Source organism: Berghia stephanieae, chromosome 14 (assembly GCF_034508935.2).
Source record: "Berghia stephanieae isolate SIO BIC M18660-M18661 chromosome 14, UCSD_Bste_1.3, whole genome shotgun sequence".
NCBI lineage: Eukaryota > Metazoa > Mollusca > Gastropoda > Nudibranchia > Aeolidiidae > Berghia > Berghia stephanieae.
In genome coordinates, this window is record NC_088373.1 from 9,311,942 (window position 1) to 9,334,441 (window position 22,500).

General features: G+C 36.6%; 1 protein-coding gene and 12 non-coding genes across 13 annotated transcripts; all 13 read left to right on the forward strand.

Moving 5' to 3' along the window:
* The first annotated feature begins 43 nt into the window (after positions 1-43).
* Positions 44-207, forward strand: LOC144960197 (U1 spliceosomal RNA). The gene has a single exon (XR_013642787.1). It is a non-coding gene; the product is annotated as a U1 spliceosomal RNA (small nuclear RNA).
* Positions 208-1,807: 1,600 nt separating this feature from the next.
* LOC144960205 (U1 spliceosomal RNA) lies at positions 1,808-1,970 on the forward strand. Its single transcript, XR_013642794.1, has one exon. It is a non-coding gene; the product is annotated as a U1 spliceosomal RNA (small nuclear RNA).
* Positions 1,971-3,099: 1,129 nt separating this feature from the next.
* Positions 3,100-3,263, forward strand: LOC144960195 (U1 spliceosomal RNA). Its single transcript, XR_013642785.1, has one exon. It is a non-coding gene; the product is annotated as a U1 spliceosomal RNA (small nuclear RNA).
* Positions 3,264-4,325: 1,062 nt separating this feature from the next.
* Positions 4,326-4,489, forward strand: LOC144960192 (U1 spliceosomal RNA). Its single transcript, XR_013642783.1, has one exon. It is a non-coding gene; the product is annotated as a U1 spliceosomal RNA (small nuclear RNA).
* Positions 4,490-5,516: 1,027 nt separating this feature from the next.
* Positions 5,517-6,900, forward strand: LOC144959774 (uncharacterized). The gene is made up of 2 exons (XM_078892511.1): positions 5,517-5,532; positions 5,954-6,900. The coding sequence occupies exon 2, from the start codon at positions 6,168-6,170 to the stop codon at positions 6,807-6,809; it is 642 nt and encodes a 213-aa protein (XP_078748637.1). The 5' UTR covers positions 5,517-5,532; positions 5,954-6,167; the 3' UTR covers positions 6,810-6,900.
* Positions 6,901-10,176: 3,276 nt separating this feature from the next.
* On the forward strand, positions 10,177-10,339 carry LOC144960207 (U1 spliceosomal RNA). Its single transcript, XR_013642796.1, has one exon. It is a non-coding gene; the product is annotated as a U1 spliceosomal RNA (small nuclear RNA).
* A 1,034-nt stretch (positions 10,340-11,373) lies between these two features.
* On the forward strand, positions 11,374-11,537 carry LOC144960204 (U1 spliceosomal RNA). The gene has a single exon (XR_013642793.1). It is a non-coding gene; the product is annotated as a U1 spliceosomal RNA (small nuclear RNA).
* Positions 11,538-12,590: 1,053 nt separating this feature from the next.
* Positions 12,591-12,754, forward strand: LOC144960201 (U1 spliceosomal RNA). Its single transcript, XR_013642791.1, has one exon. It is a non-coding gene; the product is annotated as a U1 spliceosomal RNA (small nuclear RNA).
* A 1,054-nt stretch (positions 12,755-13,808) lies between these two features.
* On the forward strand, positions 13,809-13,972 carry LOC144960196 (U1 spliceosomal RNA). The gene has a single exon (XR_013642786.1). It is a non-coding gene; the product is annotated as a U1 spliceosomal RNA (small nuclear RNA).
* A 3,300-nt stretch (positions 13,973-17,272) lies between these two features.
* Positions 17,273-17,442, forward strand: LOC144960211 (U1 spliceosomal RNA). The gene has a single exon (XR_013642798.1). It is a non-coding gene; the product is annotated as a U1 spliceosomal RNA (small nuclear RNA).
* A 1,533-nt stretch (positions 17,443-18,975) lies between these two features.
* Positions 18,976-19,139, forward strand: LOC144960200 (U1 spliceosomal RNA). The gene has a single exon (XR_013642790.1). It is a non-coding gene; the product is annotated as a U1 spliceosomal RNA (small nuclear RNA).
* A 1,156-nt stretch (positions 19,140-20,295) lies between these two features.
* Positions 20,296-20,460, forward strand: LOC144960198 (U1 spliceosomal RNA). Its single transcript, XR_013642788.1, has one exon. It is a non-coding gene; the product is annotated as a U1 spliceosomal RNA (small nuclear RNA).
* A 1,053-nt stretch (positions 20,461-21,513) lies between these two features.
* On the forward strand, positions 21,514-21,677 carry LOC144960193 (U1 spliceosomal RNA). The gene has a single exon (XR_013642784.1). It is a non-coding gene; the product is annotated as a U1 spliceosomal RNA (small nuclear RNA).
* Positions 21,678-22,500: the final 823 nt, after the last annotated feature.

Consider the following 22,500-nt stretch of genomic DNA (forward strand, 5'->3'; position numbering starts at 1 on the left):
GTTCTCGATATATTGTTTAACAATGCTGTTAAATTGGACAATCATACTTACCTGGCACGGGAGGCACCCTGATCACGAAGGGGGTCCTCCCAGGGCGAGGCCTTTCCATTGCACTCCGGTTGGGCTGACCCCTGCGATCACCCCAAATGTGGATGACTCGAGTGCGTAATTTTTGCGTAAGGGGGACTGCGTTCGCGCTATCCCCTGAAACAATTTTAAAACAAAGAGTGAGATGGTACCAAAAGTGGTTCTGGGATTTCCCGCCCAAATCATTACCCGTGGCAGGGGTGACTTAGGCTATTGTCCAAAATTATTTTGTGTGTGTGTGTGTGGGGGGTGGTTATTTATTATTTATTACAAAAAATGATACGGAACTGAAGTAAGACACATCGATAATTAACTACAATGAAACCAAAAATACCTGAGATTCCTTTAAAAGATAAGAACTAATATAGCCTTAATCTGTTGATTCCAAAATTTAATCAAATGTGTTTTAACAAATAAAACAAAAAAATCAATGTAATTGAAAAATAAGGGAGGAAAATCTTTTGAAAAAATGTCATGTAAATGGAAATATGTAAATCAAAATTGTATTACTTCCAATTTTTGTTTAAAAAAATATTAGTTTGTCAACGGAGCCTTCCTTCAAGAAACTTCTTGATCACTCTCAGTTCGGTTTCCATTAAATTTTGTTGAAGCGGATACTCCTTACACGCCCCTTATACCCGAGTACCCGGTTTAACTTTTTTACCCGCAGGTACCCGGGTACCCGCCCAGCCCTTACCTCAAGCTTGATTAGTGTTTTAATAGGTAGACTAATTAAGTTTAGACACGATCGTGAAGCTTGTCAATCTCGCAAGTTAAGCCGAATTTTTATATTCAAACTTTCAAAAATTATATTTTCAGCATTCAAGAAAGAAAAAAATATATATAATAGACAGACCGTATGGTGCTGTGTGAAATTCTGACTTTCGTTACTAAACCACACGACAATACCTATATATTGACGTCATTGTCAGCTTCCTTCATAATACCCATTTTATCGACGTGCATTTGTTTGCAGGTATTATCACCCACGTCATTATGGGCTCATTGTTTTAACTGAAATCTCAAAAAAATGACACAATATATTGTCCATTAAAATAATGTTAAACTATGCCCAATAAAGCGTTCAGATGTCAGACCTGCATAAATGTACACGTCGCCTATTATCTTTTAGTCTATGAATATTACCAATAATTACCCTGTCTCGTTCTTTTCCGGATTATCATCACAGGCATTTATGCCTATCCGATAAAGGGGAACTCCTCCAATGATATTATGTTTATTTCTGCAAGTATCGTCTTTTGTCTTTTCTTTGCAGTTGTTCTTTTCTTTCAATCTGAAAGCGATTTTTGTTATTGGTTATTTTGTATGACACTGGAAAAATCCATTTTCAATCACTGAATAATATCCTAAATTTAGTCTCGCTAACCGTCACGCTAATCCGTCTTTCAGTTCATCTAGGCCTACATTCCTCGCGAAAGTCTGCTTTAGGCAAGGGAAATAACTCAATCTTTTCCATGTCAGATATACACATCTTAAACGCTCTAGTCAATATAACATCAAATTCAACGAAATAAGCTAACATTATGCATTACTCTCACGTCAAAAATGGAGCTTGGTCAGACAACACAACAAAGATTTTAATATCCAGGGTAATTTGGATAATATTTGATAATATACCACAATTTATGCAAACCAACCAAACACCACATTGATAGTACTCGATATATCGCTTATAAGAATGCTGTTAAATTAGTCAATCATACTTACCTGGCACGGGAGGCACCCTGATCACGAAGGGGTCCTCCCAGGGCGAGGCCTTTCCATTGCACTCCGGTTGGGCTGACCCCTGCGATCACCCCAAATGTGGGTGACTCGAGTGCGTAATTTTTGCGTAAGGGGGACTGCGTTCGCGCTATCCCCTGTAACAATCTTAAGACAGATGAGATGGTAAAGCTTGATTCTAATAGGTAGTGGGTAGTTCTAGCCAGTTAAGCCTTATTTTGATATTTAAACTTTCAATTTTTTTTTCATTTTCAGCATTCAAAAGCTAAAAACAAAATATATAGAATATAATAGGTATACCGTATGGTGCTGAGTGAAATTCTAACTTTCACACGACAATAGCCAGCTTCCTTCATAATACCTATTTTAAAGACGTGCCTTTATTTGCAGGTGTTATAACCCACTTCATTATAGGCTCATTGTTTTAACTGAAATCTCAAAAAATGACACAAAATATTGTCCATTACAATACTGTTAAACTAGGCCCAATAAAGCGTTGGGATGTCAGTCCGGCATGTGCACGTTGCCTTTTATCCTTTACTCTATGAATAGTATCAATAATTACCCTGTCCCGTTCTTTTCCGTGTTTATCATGACAAGAATTAATGCCTATCAGATGAATGGGAACTCCTCAAATCTTCTTCTTCTTCGTTCCTCTGATGGACATCTATGGCTGCAGTCCGATATCTGCTATAAAGTCTGTGGTCCGCTTTAGGTCCTCAGCCTCACCATAGAGCTTTGTGTTGAGTACTCCTCAAATGATATGTTTATTTCTTCAAGTATCGTCTTTTGTCTTTTTTTTTTTTTTTTTTTTTTTTTTTTTTTTTTTTTCAATTGTTCTTTTCTTTCAAAATGAAAGCGATATTTTGTCGATTATTTTGTATGACAATGGAAAAGTCCATTTTCAATCAATGAATAACATCCTAAATTTAGTATCGCTAACCGTCATGCTAATCCGTCTTTCAGTTCATCTACATTCCTCGCGAAAGTCGGCTTTAGGCAAGGGAAATAACTCAATCCTTTCCATGTCAGATATAGACATCTTAAACGCTCTAGTCAATATAACAACAAATTTAACAAAATAAGCTAAAATTATGCATTCACTCCACGTCAAAAAAGTAGCTTGGTCAGAAAACACAACAAAGATTTTAATATACAGGGTAATTTGGATAATATTTGATAATATACGACAATTTATGCAAATCAACCAAACACCACATTGATAGTACTCGATATATCGTTATAAGAATGCTGTTAAACTAGACGATCATACTTACCTGGCACGGGAGGCACCCTGATCACGAAGGGGGTCCTCCCAGGGCGAGGCCTTTCCATTGCACTCCGGTTGGGCTGACCCCTGCGATCACCCCAAATGTGGGTGACTCGAGTGCGTAATTTTTGCGTAAGGGGGACTGCGTTCGCGCTATCCCCTGTAGCCCAACAATTTAAAGACGAAAGACGGATGAGATGGTAAGGCCTGATTAGCCCTAGTGTTCACCATTAAGTTTAGACCCGATCGAAAAGCTTGTCAATCTCGCCAGTTAAACCGAATTTTGATATTCAAACTTTCAAAATTTTTATTTTCAGCATTCAAAAAAGAAAGAAATATAATAGATGGACCGTATGGTGCTAAGTGAAAATCTGACTTTCGTTACTAAATCACACGACAATATCTATATATGACGTCATTGCCAGCTTCCTTCACACTACCCATTTTATTGACGTACAATTATTTGCAGGTATTATAACCCACTTCATTAGGCTCATTGTTTTAACTGAGCTCTCAAAAGATGACACACAATAATATTGTCCATTACAATACTGTTAATTAAACTGGGCCCAATAAAGCGTTCCGATGTCAAACCTGCATAAATGTACACGTCGCCTTTTATCTTTTACTCTAGGAATATTACCAATAATTAGGTACCCCGTCTTGTTCTTTTCCGGATTATCATCTCAGGAATTTATGCCTATCAGATGAAGGGAACTCCTCAAATAATATTTTGTTTATTTCTGCAAGTATCGTCATTTGTCTTTTCTTTGCAGTTGTTCTTTTCTTTCAAGCTGAAAGCGATTTTTTATTGGTTATTTTGTATGACAATGGAAAAGTCCATTTTCAATCACTGAATAATATCCTAAATTTAGTATCGGTAACCGTCATGCTAAGCCGTCTTTCAGTTCCCGTCATGACGGCTGTCATTTCCATTCCTCACGCAAATCGGCTTTAGGCAAGGGAAATAACTCAATCTTTTCCATGTCAGATATAGACATCTTAAACGCTCTAGTCAATATAACACAAATTCAACAAAATAAGCAAACATTATGCATTCACCCTATGTCAAAAATGGAGCTTGGTCAGACAACACAACAAAGATTTTTAATATCCAGGGTAATTTGGATAATATTTGATAATATACGACAATTATTCAAATCAATTAAACGCCACGTTTATAATTCCGATATAGCGTTATAAGAATTTAATTAAATAGGTAATCATACTTACCTGGCACGGGAGGCACCCTGATCACGAAGGGGGTCCTCCCAGGGCGAGGCCTTTCCATTGCACTCCGGTTGGGCTGACCCCTGCGATCACCCCAAATGTGGGTGACTCGAGTGCGTAATTTTTGCGTAAGGGGGACTGCGTTCGCGCTATCCCCTCCTGACAAATTAAAAACTTAGGGCTGTTCCTACCCGGGTAATTTATTACCCGGGTAGGATCCGGGTAATAGTTCCCAATTACCCGGGTACCCGGGTACCCGCCATGATAAAAAAAAAAGGGGGGGGGGGGATGCTGATATGGCGGGTTTTTTTTGTTTGGTTTTTGTTTTGTTTTTCTTGTTTTTTTTTTATCATATCTTTATTTGTACAAACTGTAGAAAAAGATATAACAAAATATTAAGAATCAAAAAAAAAAAAATAAATAAAGACTTTGCAACAACTCAACGATTGAGAAAATCAAGGCAAAAGGCAAAAGGGGTATAAAAAAAAAAAGAACTTCCTTCATTAGCAATTCTTGTTCAAAAAGATCAACTTGTCAATGTGGCTTTCACCGAGACAGCTTCTCTTAGCAGAGATCAGTTCTCCCGTTTTTATCTTTTCTGTCAAAATAATTCCATGAAAGGGATTTTGTCTGGGACGACATAGTGACAGATGCGTGATTAATTACTCAGCGTCGCAATGTCGTGTGTGTGTGAAAACAATAGCTGGGGGGTGTTTTTATAGTCCCCATCTCGAGTTCTTGGAAGGACGTTCATTAGTTTCGATTTCCGAGAGAAAGTTGACTTCTTGGAATCAGGTTGATTCCTAACTTATTCCTAGCTATTAGAAAGCCCATAATGTAATCAATGATTTTATTTTGATTACGGATAGTTTTTTTAAAACTTAAATATGATTGAATTATATTCTATAAACCAATAAAATAACGTATTAAAGAGAAATTGAAAAATACCCGGGTACCCGAGAATTCTACCCGGGTACCCGAAATATTCTGCAATACCCGGGTACCGGGTAGGACCCGGGTACCCGCACAGGCCTATTGAAAACAAAGAGTGAGATGGCTTGATTGGTTTTCATTAGGTTTAGACCATGGAGTCTTACATACCGGACATAGAATACGCAGTGAAACCTCGTTTTGTCAAGGCTCAAGATTTCTACTTTCTCTTTCTCATCCAATGTTATCAGACATGGCGTGTTTTGATGAGAGTCTGTTAAATTTGATTTTTTTCCCTTTTTAGAATGATTTTTATGAAATGATTCTTATTTCCACAGCATTCTAACATTTCAGGATTAATTTGTTTGTGATTTCCAACAGGATTTAATATAAAATGGGGAGGAAGTGCTCAGTCGTAAATTGTCGAAGTGGATCTCGTCCCACTCGCGATAATCCACCATCGGCATCAGATGAAAAGATTTCTGTTTATCGTTTTCCACTGACAGAAACAAAAGCTTTGGATTTCAGTGCATGTATTGAAATTTGAGGATGTGACTGATAACATGGGCGTATGTTCTTTACATTGGCCGAAAGACACTGAAATGATTTCGAACCGTCGGCGGAAGAGCCTTTCGACCTGCTAATCCACCTTCTATTTTCCCTAACGTTCCAAAATCATCTATCCCTCTACAGGCTGGCAGACATACTTGTCGTACTACAGACAGAGCAACAGCAGAGTCAAGAGCTGTTGTTATTGATGAAATGGCTGAATTTCGTGCAAGAGATTCGCTTGATGGAAAGGATTTTCATGAACGCTTTATTGACATGCTTCTTGGCCATCCTGTAGGAGGTGTTGTTGGATTTGAAAAGGCAAGAGGGCTCTACACTTTCTGTAGTATAAGTAGAGATGGTCCAATCTGTGATTTTTCTATGTTTTTTTAATATATTATCTTCCTCAGGTTCTCTGGCTTTATCATTTGAATGCTACAAGGGCGTCAGAAAAATAAAGAATTATCCAGACTTTATTTCTAGTGACAAGCAAGTGAAGTGTTGGAGTGGGCTTGATGCATTGATTAAGTATGTCATTTCCAATGATGAAGATGTTCCACAGGTGAAATTTCTACAACGTAATGTTCACAATCTTAATGCCTCTAAAAATAAACGCATTTACTCCACAGAGGACCTTTTTACTGCTTTTAGTTGGTATTCATTGTCTCGTTCTCTATATTCACAGCTTAGGAGTTATTTACAATTACCATCCATTTCTACTTTACAGAAAATTACTGCTGTCAGCAAAAATATGAGTGATGCAGCTTTATTTACCTCTATTTTCAGGAGCATCAGTGAGCGCAGCCGGGGATGTATATTGATTGTGGATGAAATTTACATCAAAGCCTCTTTGTCGTATCGTGGTGGTGAAGTCTTTGGTTATGCTCATGATTATCCTGACAAGAGCAGCTACAACAATGCTTGGTATTATGGTGAAATGTTTTTTTGGTTCAAAATCTTTCCTTGCCAGACTTGTTCCGTGTCATTCATTAACTTCTGAATTTCAATTTCAACAGGTTGCTGAAGTCATTACAACTGTGGAGGAATGTGGAGGAAATGTTGTCGCCATTGTATGTGATAATAATAGAGTAAATCAGTCTTTTTTTCCGAAATTTGACAGAGATGATGAGCAAAAGCCTTGGATTGCTAAATCCCCAATCTCAACTAATCACAAACCTCTTTTTTGATTTATGATCCAGTTCACCTAAAGAACATACGTAATAATTGGATTTCAGAAAGAACTGGTACCATTGCTTTTTCACCTTTAGATAGTCCTGACCCCACAGACAAGAAATGGCTAAATGGTCTGATTTGATAACACTATACGATCATGAAACATCTGAATTTTCATTGCGCATGTCTAAATTAAATAATGTTTGTCTTAGGCCTCCCAACATCGAAAAGCAGAAAGTTTCTCTTGTTCTTGATGTCTTTTCAGAAAAAACAAGTGCAGCCCTCAAGTCTTCATCAGCTTCGACACAGTCATGGAAAGATACGGCTATATTCATTGATAATGTGATATGTTTATGGAAAGTTTTCAATACAAAAGATCCTCTCCGACAGACTCGACTTCGAGATCCTGATATGGCAGTAATCAGGGATGAGGAGCATCACCAGCTGGATATTCTGAACTCATTGGCAGATATCGCATTACGTCTTACTCCACTTTCTAATCCTCGTATGCATTCTCTTACAGCAGATACAGCCAAGGCTCTCTTCTGGACCTGCAAGTGCTTTATTGATTTGGCACATTTTCTTTTGTCCTCAGATAACAGTCTCCATCATGATTATGTCGCTCTTGGTTTTTTTCAACAGGATGATATTGAAAGCCATTTTTGTCACTTACGCAGATCAGCAGGGTGTAACTATTACATTTCAGTAGAGAATGCCTCACATACCAATACCATTGATCGTGCCAAGCTCATGCTGGAGAGCATGACAACAGATGTTGATTACAGTGGAGCATCAACATAAGACATCATTATCAAGCATCCTTTCTCTCCCCCCCCCCCCCCCCCCCATGCCCCATGTTAAATTTTTATGTCCATGAATGTGAATATTAATTCTCGAATTTCAGAGACACTCTCAAATAATTTTCTTCTTATATCCTCAGAATTGCCAATATTACTTACAGGGCCATGTATGTATTTCTATGTATTTATTTATTTAAAATTTAAAAAAAACAACCTTAATGCGGCCACATTTTGATTGTGACGGTCACAAGCCCGTTAAACGCAGAGTGAGGTACAAATTGGTATCATGAAATGGAATCATCTGGATTATTCTTCCAATGGATTAAGATTATGGTGTATTTCTTATTTGGATAAATATTTCTGAGGATTAATTTGTGGTTGTGATATTCATGGCATGTAAGTAGACACCCTTAGATTTGGATATTTTTCACTTTCTTTTTCTTGCTTGACTACTTGTCAAGTTGTATTCCAACAATGTGAATAATAGCATTTCTATCCCTCACTACTATTACTCTTAAGTTAATAGACTTAGATTAAAAGTACATGTCAATGCTAATGGAGAATATGAACTAACAACTAATAACAATGAAATATGAAATAGATATATCTTCTTATAATAAGTAGTAATCATGTCATGATAATCATCCTTATTATTATTATTATTATTATTATTATTATTATTATTATTATTATTATTATTATTATTATTATTATTATTATTATTATTTATTATTATTATTATATTATTATTATTATTATTATTATTATTATATTATTATATTATATAATAATAATAATAATAATAATAATAATAATAATAATAATAATAATAATAATAATAATAATAATAATAATAATAATAATAATAATAATAATAATAATAATAATAATAATAATAATAATAATAATAATAATATAATAATAATAATAATAATAATAATATAATAATAAATAATAATAATAATAAATAATAATAATAATAATAAATAATAATAATAATAATAATAATAATAATAATAATAATAATAATAATATAATAATAATAATAGATCTTTATTGTCCATAAATATGGCAATGTGTCATAGAACTAGAAATATTCAGATTTTATGGGGTTTCTTCTTGATATTTCGTACTGTTTACAAAATAATAACTATCAATTTGAATTGCCCTTAATTAACCCATCTGTGATTTAAGCAATTATAATCAAGGTTAGCTATCATCAGAGTAATATGTATTTAAACTATAATCATGAAAAATATAATTTCTCAATAAAAATAGTTGTAGAGAGGCACTTTTAAAAAGCGTTTTAAACGTTTCGTTATTCGTACAGATTCATTGAGGCCCAGTTTTTAGGCCCCCAATAGAATCGATTCTCTTCCGGGCTATGTGACCTACTGTCTGTTCACCTAGGCTTAGACCCGATCGTAAAGCTTGTCAATCAAGCCGAATGTTGATATTCAAACTTTCAATTTTATTTTATTTTGAGCATTCAAAAATGAAAGAAATAATATATATAATAGGTATCTGGACCTTATGGGGCTGAGTGAAATTCTGACTTTTCGTTACTAAACCACACAATGTCTATATAATGACGTCATTGCCAGCTTCCTTCATAAAACCCATTTTATCGACGTGCATTTATTTGCAGGTATCATCACCCACTTCATTATGGGCTCATTGTTGTAACTGAAATCTCGAAAAATGACACAAAATATTGTCCATTACAATAATGTTAAACTATGCCCATTAAAGCGTTCAGATGTCAGACCTGCATAAATACACACGTCGCCTTTTATCTTTTAGTCTATGAATATTACCAATAATTACCCTGTCTCGTTCTTTTCCTTGTTATCATCACAGGGATTATGCCTATCAGATGAAAGGGAACTCCTCAATAATATGTTTATTTCCCCAAGTATCGTCTTTTGTCTTTTCTTTGCAGTTGTTCTTTTCTTTCAAGCTGAAAGCGATATTTTTGTCGGTTATTTTGTATGACAATGTAAAGTCCATTTTCAATCAATGAATAATATCCTAAATTTAGTATCGCTAACCTTCATCCTAAGCCGTCTTTCAGTTCACGTCATGACGGCTGTCATCTACATTCCTCACGAAAGTCGGCTTTAGGCAAGGGAAATAACTCAATCTTTTCCATGTCAGATATATACATCTTAAACGCTCTAATCAATATAACAACAAATTCAACAAAATAAGCTAACATTGTGCATTCACTCCACGTCAAAAATGGAGCTTGGTCAGACAACACAACAAGGATTTTAATATCCAGGGTAATTTGAATAATATTTGATAATATACGACAAATTATTCAAATCAATTAAACGCCACGTTTATAATTCGCGATATATCGTTATAAGAATTATATTAAAATAGGTAATCATACTTACCTGGCACGGGAGGCACCCTGATCACGAAGGGGTCCTCCCAGGACGAGGCCTTTCCATTGCACTCCGGTTGGGCTGACCCCTGCGATCACCCCAAATGTGGGTGACTCGAGTGCGTAATTTTTGCGTAAGGGGGACTGCGTTCGCGCTATCCCCTGTAACAATGTAAAGACAGATGAGATGGTATAAAGCTTGAATAGTAGTGAATAGGTGAGACCCGATCGTAAAGCTTGTCAATCTCGCCAGTTAACCTGAATTTTCATATTCAAACTTTCAAAATTTTTATTTGCAACATTCAAAACAGAAAGAAATATTCGCGTAGACTCTATGGTGCTAAGTAAAATTCTGACTTTCGTTACTAAACCACACGGCAATATCTATATATGACGTCATTGCCAGCTTCCTTCATAATACCCATTTTATCGACGTGCATTTATTTGCAGGTATTATAACCCATTTCATTATGGGTCATTGTTGTAACTGAAATCTCAAAAATTGACACAAAATATTTTCCATTACATTATTGTTAAACTGGGCCCAATAAAGCGTTCAGACGTCAGACCTGCATATAAGTACACGTCGACTTGTATCTTTTATTCCATGAATAATACCAATAATAACCCTGTCTCATTCTTTTCCGGGTTCAGCATCACAGGAATTTATGCCTTTCAGATGAAGGGGAACTCCTCAATTAATATGTTTATATCTTCAAGTATCGTCTTTTGTCTTTTCTTTGCAGTTGTTCTTTTCTTTCAATATGAAAGCGATATTTTTGTCGGTTATTTTGTATGACAATGGAAAAGTCCATTTTCAATCAATGAATAATATCCTAAATTTAGTATCGCTAACCGTCACGCTAATCCGTCTTTCAGTTCACGACAGGACGGCTGTCATCTCCATTCCTCACGAAAGTCGGCTTTAGGCAAGGGAAATAACTCAATCTTTTCCATGTCAGATATATACATCTTAAACGCTCTAGTCAATATAACAACAAATTTAACACAATAAGCTAACATTATGCATAAACCTTATGTCAAAAATGGTGCTTGATCAGACAATACAACAAGGATTTTAATATCCAGGGTAATTTGGATAATATTTGATAATATACGAATATTTATGCAAATCAATCAAACGCCACGTTTATATTTCTCGATATAGCGTTATGAGAATGCTGTTAATTTAGACAATCATACTTACCTGGCACGGAAGGCACCCTGATCACGAAGGGGGTCCTCCCAGGGCGAGGCCTTTCCATTGCACTCCGGTTGGGCTGACCCCTGCGATCACCCCAAATGTGGGTGACTCGAGTGCGTAATTTTTGCGTAAGGGGGACTGCGTTCGCGCTATCCCCTGTAACAATGTAAAGACAGATGAGATGGTATAAAGCTTGAATAGTAGTGAATAGGTATCCCCATTAATAGAGACTTGAGACCCGATCGTAAAGCTTGTCAATCTCGCCAGTTAACCTGAATTTTCATATTCAAACTTTCAAAATTTTTATTTTCAGCATTCAAAACAGAAAGAAATATTCGCGTAGATTGTATGGTGCTAAGTGAAATTCTGACTTTCGTTATTAAACCACACGACAATATCTATATATGACGTCATTGCCAGCTTCCTTCGTAATACCCATTTTATATACGTGCATTTATTTGCAGGTATTATAACCCATTTCATTAGGGTCATTGTTGTAACTGAAATCTCAAAAAATGACACAAAATATTTTCCATTATATTATTGTTAAACTGGGCCCAATAAAGCGTTCAGATGTCAGACCTGCATAAATATACACGTCGCCTTTTATCTTTTAGTCTATGAATATTACCAATAATTACCCTGTCTCGTTCTTTTCCGGATTATCATCACAGGAATTTATGCCTACCAGATGAAGGGGAACTCCTCAAATGATATGTTTATTTCTGCAAGTATCGTCTTTTGTCTTTTCTTTGCAGTTGTTCTTTTCTTTCAAGCTGAAAGCGATATTTTTGTCGGTTATTTTGTAAGACAATGGAAAAGTCCATTTATCAATCAATGAATAATATCCTAAATTTAGTATCGCTAACCGTCACGCTAATCCGTCTTTCAGTTCACGTCATGACGGCTGTCATCTACATTCCTCACGCAAATCGGTCTTAGGCAAGGGAAATAACTCAATCTTTTCCATGTCAGATATAGACATCTAAAACGCTCTAGTCAATATAACAACAAATTCAACACAATAAGCTAACATTATGCATAAACCCTATGTCAAAAATGGAGCTTGATCAGACAATACAACAAGGATTTTAATATCCAGGGTAATTTGGATAATATTTGATAATATACGACAATTTATGCAAATCAATCAAACGCCACGTTTATAATTCGCGATATATCGTCATAAGAATGCTGTTAAAATGGACAATCATACTTACCTGGCACGGGAGGCACCCTGATCACGAAGGGGGTCCTCCCAGGACGAGGCCTTTCCATTGCACTCCGGTTGGGCTGACCCCTGCGATCACCCCAAATGTGGGTGACTCGAGTGCGTAATTTTTGCGTAAGGGGGACTGCGTTCGCGCTATCCCCTGTAACAATTTAAAGACAGATGAGATGGTATAAAGCTTGAATAGTAGTGAATAGGTATCCCCATTAATAGAGACTTGAGACCCGATCGTAAAGCTTGTCAATCTCGCCAGTTAACCTGAATTTTCAAATTCAAACTTTCAAAATTGTTATTTTCAACATTCAAAACAGAAAGAAATATTCGCGTAGACTGTATGGTGCTAAGTGAAATTCTGACTTTCGTTACTAAACCACCCGACAATATCTATATATGACGTCATTGCCAGCTTCCTTCATAATACCCATTTTATATACGTGCATTTATTTGCAGGTATTATAACCCATTTCATTAGGGTCATTGTTGTAACTAAAATCTCAAAAAATGACACAAAATATTTTCCATTACATTATTGTTAAACTGGGCACAATAAAGCGTTCAGACGTCAGACTTGCATATAAGTATACGTCGCCTTTTATCTTTTATTCCATGAATATTACCAATAATAACCCTGTCTCATTCTTTTCCGGGTTCAGCATCACAGGAATTTATGCCTATCAGATGAAGAGGAACTCCTCAAATAATATGTTTATTTCCCCAAGTATCGTCTTTTGTCTTTTCTTTGCAGTTGTTCTTTTCTTTCAAGCTGAAAGCGATATTTTTGTCGGTTATTTTGTATGACAATGGAAAAGTCCATTTATCAATCAATGAATAATATCCTGAATTTAATATAGCTAACCGTCACGCTAATCCGTCTTTCAGTTCACGTCATGACGGCTGTCATCTACATTCCTCACGAAAGTCGGCTTTAGGCAAGGGAAACAACTCAATCTTTTCCATGTCAGATATAGACATCTTAAACGCTCTAGTCAATATAACAACAAAGTCAACAAAATAAGCTAACATTATGCATTCACTCCATGTCAAAAATGGAGCTCGGTCAGACAACACAACAAAGATTCTAATATCCAGGGTAATTTGGATAATATTTGATAATATACGACAATTTATGCAAATCAATCAAACGCCACGTTTATATTTCTCGATATAGCGTTATGAGAATGCTGTTAATGTAGACAATCATACTTACCTGGCACGGGAGGCACCCTGATCACGAAGGGGGTCCTCCCAGGGCGAGGCCTTTCCATTGCACTCCGGTTGGGCTGACCCCTGCGATCACCCCAAATGTGGGTGACTCGAGTGCGTAATTTTTGCGTAAGGGGGACTGCGTTCGCGCTATCCCCTGAAACAATTTTAAAGACAGATGAGATGGTAGAACTTGATTTATTGTTCCAAGTTCTAATATGGTTGGGTTTAGCCTAGACCTGATCGTAAAGTTTGTCAATCTCGCCAGTTAAGCCGTATTTTGATATTCAAACTTTCAACATTTTTATTTTCAGCATTCAAAAAAGAAAAAAATATATAATAGTTAGACCGTATGGTGCTGAGTGACATTCTGACTTTCGTTATACTAAACCTAACGACAATATATATATATATATATATATATATATATATATATATATATATATATATATATATATATATATATGATGTCATAGCCAGCTTTCTTCACAATACCCATTTTATCGATGTGCATTTATTTGCAGGTATTATAACCCACTTCATTATGGGTCATTGTTGTACCTAACTGAACTCTCAAAAAATGACACAAAATATTGTCCATTACATTTTTGTTAAACTGGGCCCAATAAAGCGTTCAGATGTCAGACCTTCATATAAGTACACGTCGCCTTTTATCTTTTACTCTAGGAATATTACCAATAATTACCCTGTCTTGTTCTTTTCCGGATTATCATCACAGGAATTTATGCCTACCAGATGAAGGGGAACTCCTCCAATGATATTATGTTTATTTCTTCAAGTATCGTCATTTGTCTTTTCGTTGCAGTTGTTCTTTTCTTTCAAGCTGAAAGCGATATTTTTGTCGGTTATTTTGTATGACAATGGAAAAGTCCATTTATCAATCAATGAATAATATCCTGAATTTAGTATCGCTAATGTCATGCTAATTCGTCTTTCAGTTCACGTCATGACGGCTGTCATCTACAGTCCTCACGATAGTCTGCTTTAGGCAAGGGAAATAACTCAATCTTTTCCATGTCAGATATAGACATCTTAAACGCTCTAGTCAATATATCATCAAATTCAACAAAATAAGCTAACATTATGCAATCATCCTATGTCAAAAATGGAGCTTGATCAGACAACACAACAAGCATTTTAATTTACAGGGTAATTTGGATAATATTTGATAATATACGACAATTTATGCAAATCAACCAAACACCACATTGATAGTACTCGATATATCGTTATAATAATGATGTTAAAAAAGACAATCATACTTACCTGGTACGGGAGGCACCCTGATCACCCCTCCCCTCCGCCCCCCCCCCCTAGCTAGCTTTACAAACTTTATTTATACATATATTATTTACACCTCTATTATCGATCATTTACCTGACTGATCACTTACTATTATATATTCCTTTCCCTAGTATTTAGTTATTCCTCCTTCCCTTACTTTTGCTGTAGTATTATCCTTTTCTATATTAACTTCCCCTTTCGCCCCCTCTACCACACTGATATAGCAATAACTTTTTCACCAACTTCACTGCCAAACAACCTAGTTACAAACAACGAGGTGCGTCCATGTCTATTCTTACCCCCCCCCCCTTTCTCTCTCAGCATTGATAATGATACACAACCCGATGAATCGATCATCCTTCTCCTAACTCTTCGGCCTCCGGAATAATATAATCAGAACCATTCTGTATATAACTAATTCTACCTTTTCCTTTGTTTCTACCCCATCCCCCCCCCTCCCCCACACAGTACATCCAATCCTACCCCACATCTAGATAGATAATACAGACAGCCCCCTTCCCATCACCCTGATACAAACGGAGACGGAAAAGAATACCAACATAAACGACAGAAGATCTCGCCAAGGAAAAATGCAGAGTACCACCCTTTTTGTATTTTTATTTATCTGATTGCAAAACCATAGCTAGAGTAGAGAACACAGACCCTATTTCGGCTCTAAAAGATCATGTGGCAGATAAAACCATCTAATAATTAATGATACTAATACTAACATACAAAACAACACCCCCCCCCCCCCACCTAAAAATTCCTACTTATACTAAACTCAACAAAATAACAATAACAAACCTCCAAGGAAAGGACGTGACACAAGTGTTTAGTAAGATATAATCCCCCCTTTTTTTTTTTTTTTTTTTTTTTTTTTTTTTTCCGATGCGGCCCCGGCGAACTCGGCGCAACGGCCCACGGCAGAGACGGCGCGGGGTAATGTGTGTGCCGCGCAGCATGCCGGAGGGTCTAGTCCCGCCCAACCCGCCTGAAGCGCGGCTGAAACAATTGCGCTGCGGCGTCTAGACTGCCGTGGACCACATGTATGCAGATGAGATCAGTCGGGGCCGACTCGGAAAGAAGAATATTTACACTATTTATAATATTAAAACGTACACCTTGTACACCCACAGTCACAACTGCCCCCCCCCCCCCCCCACGATTCTAACCTTATCGAAAAATTAACTATATTCATAGAATAATAAAATAACCAATGCTGCATAGGGAAAGACCACGTGCACAGTAGTTGAAGCAGCGAATGACGCTCGGCTAGAGAGCGGGAAAGTGGGTGGCCACCCTTGGACTCCTAAAGGAGCAAGGGAATAGGTTACTAACAAATTAATCAAAAGTTTTCCTTTTAAAAGCATAACCACCTTCATCACCAGTTCCAATCTACTCCCATAATTTAGCAATAGCCCAAGAACATCAACCGACCACAACAATTAATAAACCCACAAGACGTTTGACCCGTGTATTCACCATCCCAACAACAGAAGCAATTCAGAAACCTCCCCCCCCCCCCCATCCAACCTAAAACCTAAACCTAAACTCATTTCCACAATAACCCCATATTACAGAAGTTCGAATATTCCGATCAGCTGATAGGCTGCAGCCTTTCAACTCCCACCAATCAAAACCCTCAGAATCCAACACCCCCCCCCCCCCTACTAAACCTCTGTCAGTCCCAGACAATCTATCTAAACAACATTAAAAACAGCCCTGAATCATCAATAAACCGATTGGTACAGGATCTCTGTCATCCACCAATCGCAACACATTTTATCTACTCTCCACATCCAACCATGAACAGCTATTTAATTGTTAATTTAAATCATCTAAAAAAAAATAAAAAAAAAAAAAATAAAAAAAAAAATAACAAAATTTATTACAACCCACCAACCCAATATAACCTCTAACTGACCAACTGCCCAATTAACCCCCCACCCTCCATGAACGCGTTAGGCAACATTAATATTTCAACCATTATTTCATTTATATATATTAAAAAAAAAAAAAAAAAAAATTATATTATTATCGTAACGTACGATACAGAAGCAGTTAATGCCAAAGCCTTCCTACTGCTACTACTACTAAACACATAATAATTAACCTAACAAATACAATTTTTACTAATTAAGAGGGTCATTAGATAGTATGGCCTGGGTCTAAAAAAAAAAAAAAAGATCACGAAGGGAGTCCTCCCAGGGCGAGGCCTTTCCATTGCACTCCGGTTGGGCTGACCCCTGCGATCACCCCAAATGTGGGTGACTCGAGTGCGTAATTTTTGCGTAAGGGGGACTGCGTTCGCGCTATCCCCTGAAACAATTTTAAAACAAAGAGTGAGATGGAACCTTAAGTAGTGCTGGGATTACCGCCCAAATCATTACCCGTGGCAGGGGTGACTTAGGCTAATGTCAAAAAATATTTTTTTGTCTGTTGGGGCGGGGGAGGGGGGGTGTTTATTTATTATTTATTACAAAAAATGAAACGAAACTGAAGTAAGAAACATCGATAATTAACTACAATAAAACCAAAAATACCTGAGATTCCTTTAAAATATAAGAATTAATATAGTCTTAATCTGTTGGTTCCAAAATTGAATCAAATGTGTGTTAACAAATAAAACAAAATAACCAATGTAATTGAAAAATAAAGGAGGAAAATCTTTTGAAAAAATGTCATGTAAATGGAAATATGTAAATCAAAATTGTATTACTTCCAATTTTTGTTCAAAAATATTAATTTGTCAACGGAGCCTTCCTTCAAACAACTTCTTTATCACTGTCAGTTCGGTTTCCATTTGTTGAAGCGGGTACTCGTTACCCGCCCCTTTTACCCGAGTACCCGGTTTAACTAGGTAGCCCAATTCAGTTTAGACCCGATCGGGAAGCTTGTCAATCTTTCCAGTTAAGCCGAATTTTGATATTCAAACTTTCAAAAAATTTATTTTCAGCATTCAAGAAAGAAAAAAATATATATAATAGACAGACCGTATGGTGCTGTGTGAAATTCTGACTTTCGTTACTAAACCACACGACAATACCTATATAATGACGTCATTGTCAGCTTCCTTCATAATACCCATTTTATCGACGTGCATTTGTTTGCAGGTATTATCACCCACGTCATTATGGGCTCATTGTTTTAACTGAAATCTCAAAAAATGACACAATATATTGTCCATTAAAATAATGTTAAACTATGCCCAATCAAGCGTTCAGATGTCAGACCTGCATAAATGTACACCTTCGCCTATTATCTTTTAGTCTATGAATATTACCAATGATTACCCTGTCTTGTTCTTTTCCGGATTATCATCACAGGAATTTAGCCTATCAGATGAAGGGGAACTCCTCCAATGATATTATGTTTATTTCTTCAAGTATCGTCATTTGTCTTTTCTTTGCAGTTGTTCTTTTCTTTCAATCTGAAAGCGATTTTTGTTATTGGTTATTTTGTATGACAATGGAAAAATCCATTTTCAATCACTGAATAATATCCTAAATTTAGTATCGCTAACCGTCATGCTAAGCCGTCTTTCAGTTCATCTAGGCCTACATTCCTCGCGAAAGTCTGCTTTAGGCAAGGGAAATAACTCAATCTTTTCCATGTCAGATATAGACATATTAAACGCTCTAGTCAATATATCATCAAATTTAACAAAATAAGCAAACATTATGCATTCACTCCACGTCAAAAATGGAACTTGGTCAGACAACACAACAAAGATTTTAATATCCAGGGTAATTTGGATAATATTTGATAATATACCACAATTTATGCAAACCAACCAAACACCACATTGATAGTACTCGATATATCGCTATAAGAATGCTGTTAAATTAGTCAATCATACTTACCTGGCACGGGAGGCACCCTGATCACGAAGGGGGTCCTCCCAGGGCGAGGCCTTTCCATTGCACTCCGGTTGGGCTGACCCCTGCGATCACCCAAAATGTGGGTGACTCGAGTGCGTAATTTTTGCGTAAGGGGGACTGCGTTCGCGCTATCCCCTGTAACAATCTTAAGACAGATGAGATGGTAAAGCTTGATTCTAATAGGTAGTAGGTAGTTCTAGCCAGTTAAGCCTTATTTTGATATTTAAACTTTCAATTTTTTTTTCATTTTCAGCATTCAAAAGCTAAAAACAAAATATATAGAATATAATAGGTATACCGTATGGTGCTGAGTGAAATTCTAACTTTCACACGACAATAGCCAGCTTCCTTCATAATACCTATTTTAAAGACGTGCCTTTATTTGCAGGTGTTATAACCCACTTCATTATAGGCTCATTGTTTTAACTGAAATCTCAAAAAATGACACAAAATATTGTCCATTACAATACTGTTAAACTAGGCCCAATAAAGCGTTGGGATGTCAGTCCGGCATGTGCACGTTGCCTTTTATCCTTTACTCTATGAATATTATCAATAATTACCCTGTCCCGTTCTTTTCCGTGTTTATCATGACAAGAATTAATGCCTATCAGATGAATGGGAACTCCTCAAATCTTCTTCTTCTTCTTCTTCTTCTTCTTCTTCTTCTTCTTCGTTCCTCTGATGGACATCTATGGCTGCAGTCCGATATCTGCTATGAAGTCTGTGGTCCGCTTTAGGTCCTCAGCCTCACCATAGAGCTTTGTGTTGAGTACTCCTCAAACGATATGTTTATTTCTTCAAGTATCGTCTTTTGTCTTTTTTTTTTTTTTTTTTTTTTTTTTTTTTTTTTTTTCAATTGTTCTTTTCTTTCAAAATGAAAGCGATATTTTGTCGATTATTTTGTATGACAATGGAAAAGTCCATTTTCAATCAATGAATAACATCCTAAATTTAGTATCGCTAACCGTCATGCTAATCCGTCTTTCAGTTCATCTACATTCATCGCGAAAGTCGGCTTTAGGCAAGGGAAATAACTCAATCCTTTCCATGTCAGATATAGACATCTTAAACACTCTAGTTAATATATCATTAAATTCAACAAAATAAGCTAAAATTATGCATTCGCTCCACGTCAAAAAAGTAGCTTGATCAGAAAACACAACAAAGATTTTAATATACAGGATAATTTGGATAATATTTGATAATATACGACAATTTATGCAAATCAACCAAACACCACATTGATAGTACTCGATATATCGTTATAAGAATGCTGTTAAACTAGACAATCATACTTACCTGGCACGGGAGGCACCCTGATCACGAAGGGGGTCCTCCCAGGGCGAGGCCTTTCCATTGCACTCCGGTTGGGCTGACCCCTGCGATCACCCCAAATGTGGGTGACTCGAGTGCGTAATTTTTTGCGTAAGGGGGACTGCGTTCGCGCTATCCCCTGTAGCCTAACAATTTAAAGACGAAAGACGGATGAGATGGTAAGGCCTGATTAGCCCTAGTGTTCACCATTAAGTTTAGACCCGATCGAAAAGCTTGTCAATCTCGCCAGTTAAACCGAATTTTGATATTCAAACTTTCAAAATTTTTATTTTCAGCATTCAAAAAAGAAAGAAATATAATAGATGGACCGTATGGTGCTAAGTGAAAATCTGACTTTCGTTACTAAATCACACGACAATATCTATATATGACGTCATTGCCAGCTTCCTTCACACTACCCATTTTATTGACGTACAATTATTTGCAGGTATTATAACCCACTTCATTAGGCTCATTGTTTTAACTGAGCTCTCAAAAGATGACACACAATAATATTGTCCATTACAATACTGTTAAACTGGGCCCAATAAAGCGTTCCGATGTCAAACCTGCATAAATGTACATGTCGCCTTTTATCTTTTACTCTAGGAATATTACCAATAATTAGGTACCCCGTCTTGTTCTTTTCCGGATTATCATCTCAGGAATTTATGCCTATCAGATGAAGGGGAACTCCTCAAATAATATTATGTTTATTTCCCCAAGTATCGTCATTTGTCTTTTCTTTGCAGTTGTTCTTTTCTTTCAAGCTGAAAGCGATTTTTGTTATTGGTTATTTTGTATGACACTGGAAAAATCCATTTTCAATCACTGAATAATATCCTAAATTTAGTATCGCTAACCGTCATGCTAAGCCGTCTTTCAGTTCATCTAGGCCTACATTCCTCGCGAAAGTCTGCTTTAGGCAAGGGAAATAACTCAATCTTTTCCATGTCAGATATAGACATCTTAAACGCTCTAGTCAATATAACATCAAATTCAACAAAATAAGCAAACATTATGCATTCACCCTATGTCAAAAATGAAGCTTGATCAGACAACACAACAAAGATTTTAATATACAGGGTAATTTGGATAATATTTGATAATATACGACAAATTATTCAATTCAATTAAACGCCACGTTTATAATTCGCGATATATCGTTATAAGAATTATATTAAAATAGGTAATCATACTTACCTGGCACGGGAGGCACCCTGATCACGAAGGGGGTCCTCCCAGGGCGAGGCCTTTCCATTGCACTCCGGTTGGGCTGACCCCTGCGATCACCCCAAATGTGGGTGACTCGAGTGCGTAATTTTTGCGTAAGGGGGACTGCGTTCGCGCTATCCCCTCCTGACAAATTAAAAACTTAGGGCTGTTCCTACCCGGGTAATTTATTACCCGGGTAGGATCCGGGTAATAGTTCCCAATTACCCGGGTACCCGGGTACCCGCCATGATAAAAAAAAAAGAGGGGGGGGGGATGCTGATATGGCGGGTTGTTTTTGTTTTGTTTTTCTTGTTTTTTTTTATCATATCTTTATTTGTACAAACTGTAGAAAAAGATATAACAAAATATTAAGAATAAAAAAAAATAAAAAAATAAAGACTTTGCAACAACTCAACGATTGAGAAAATCAAGGCAAAAGGCAAAAGGGGTATAAAAAAAAAGAACTTCCTTCATTAGCAATTCTTGTTCAAAAAGATCAACTTGTCAATGTGGCTTTCACCGAGACAGCTTCTCTTAGCAGAGATCAGTTCTCCCGTTTTTATCTTTTCTGTCAAAATAATTCCATGAAAGGGATTTTGTCTGGGACGACATAGTGACAGATGCGTGATTAATTACTCAGCGTCGCAATGTCGTGTGTGTGTGAAAACAATAGCTGGGGGTGTTTTTATAGTCCCCATCTCGAGTTCTTGGAAGGACGTTCATTAGTTTCGATTTCCGAGAGAAAGTTGACTTCTTGGAATCAGGTTGATTCCTAACTTATTCCTAGCTATTAGAAAGCCCATAATGTAATCAATGATTTTATTTTGATTACGGATAGTTTTTTTAAAACTTAAATATGATTGAATTATATTCTATAAACCAATAAAATAACGTATTAAAGAGAAATTGAAAAATACCCGGGTACCCGAGAATTCTACCCGGGTACCCGAAATATTCTGCAATACCC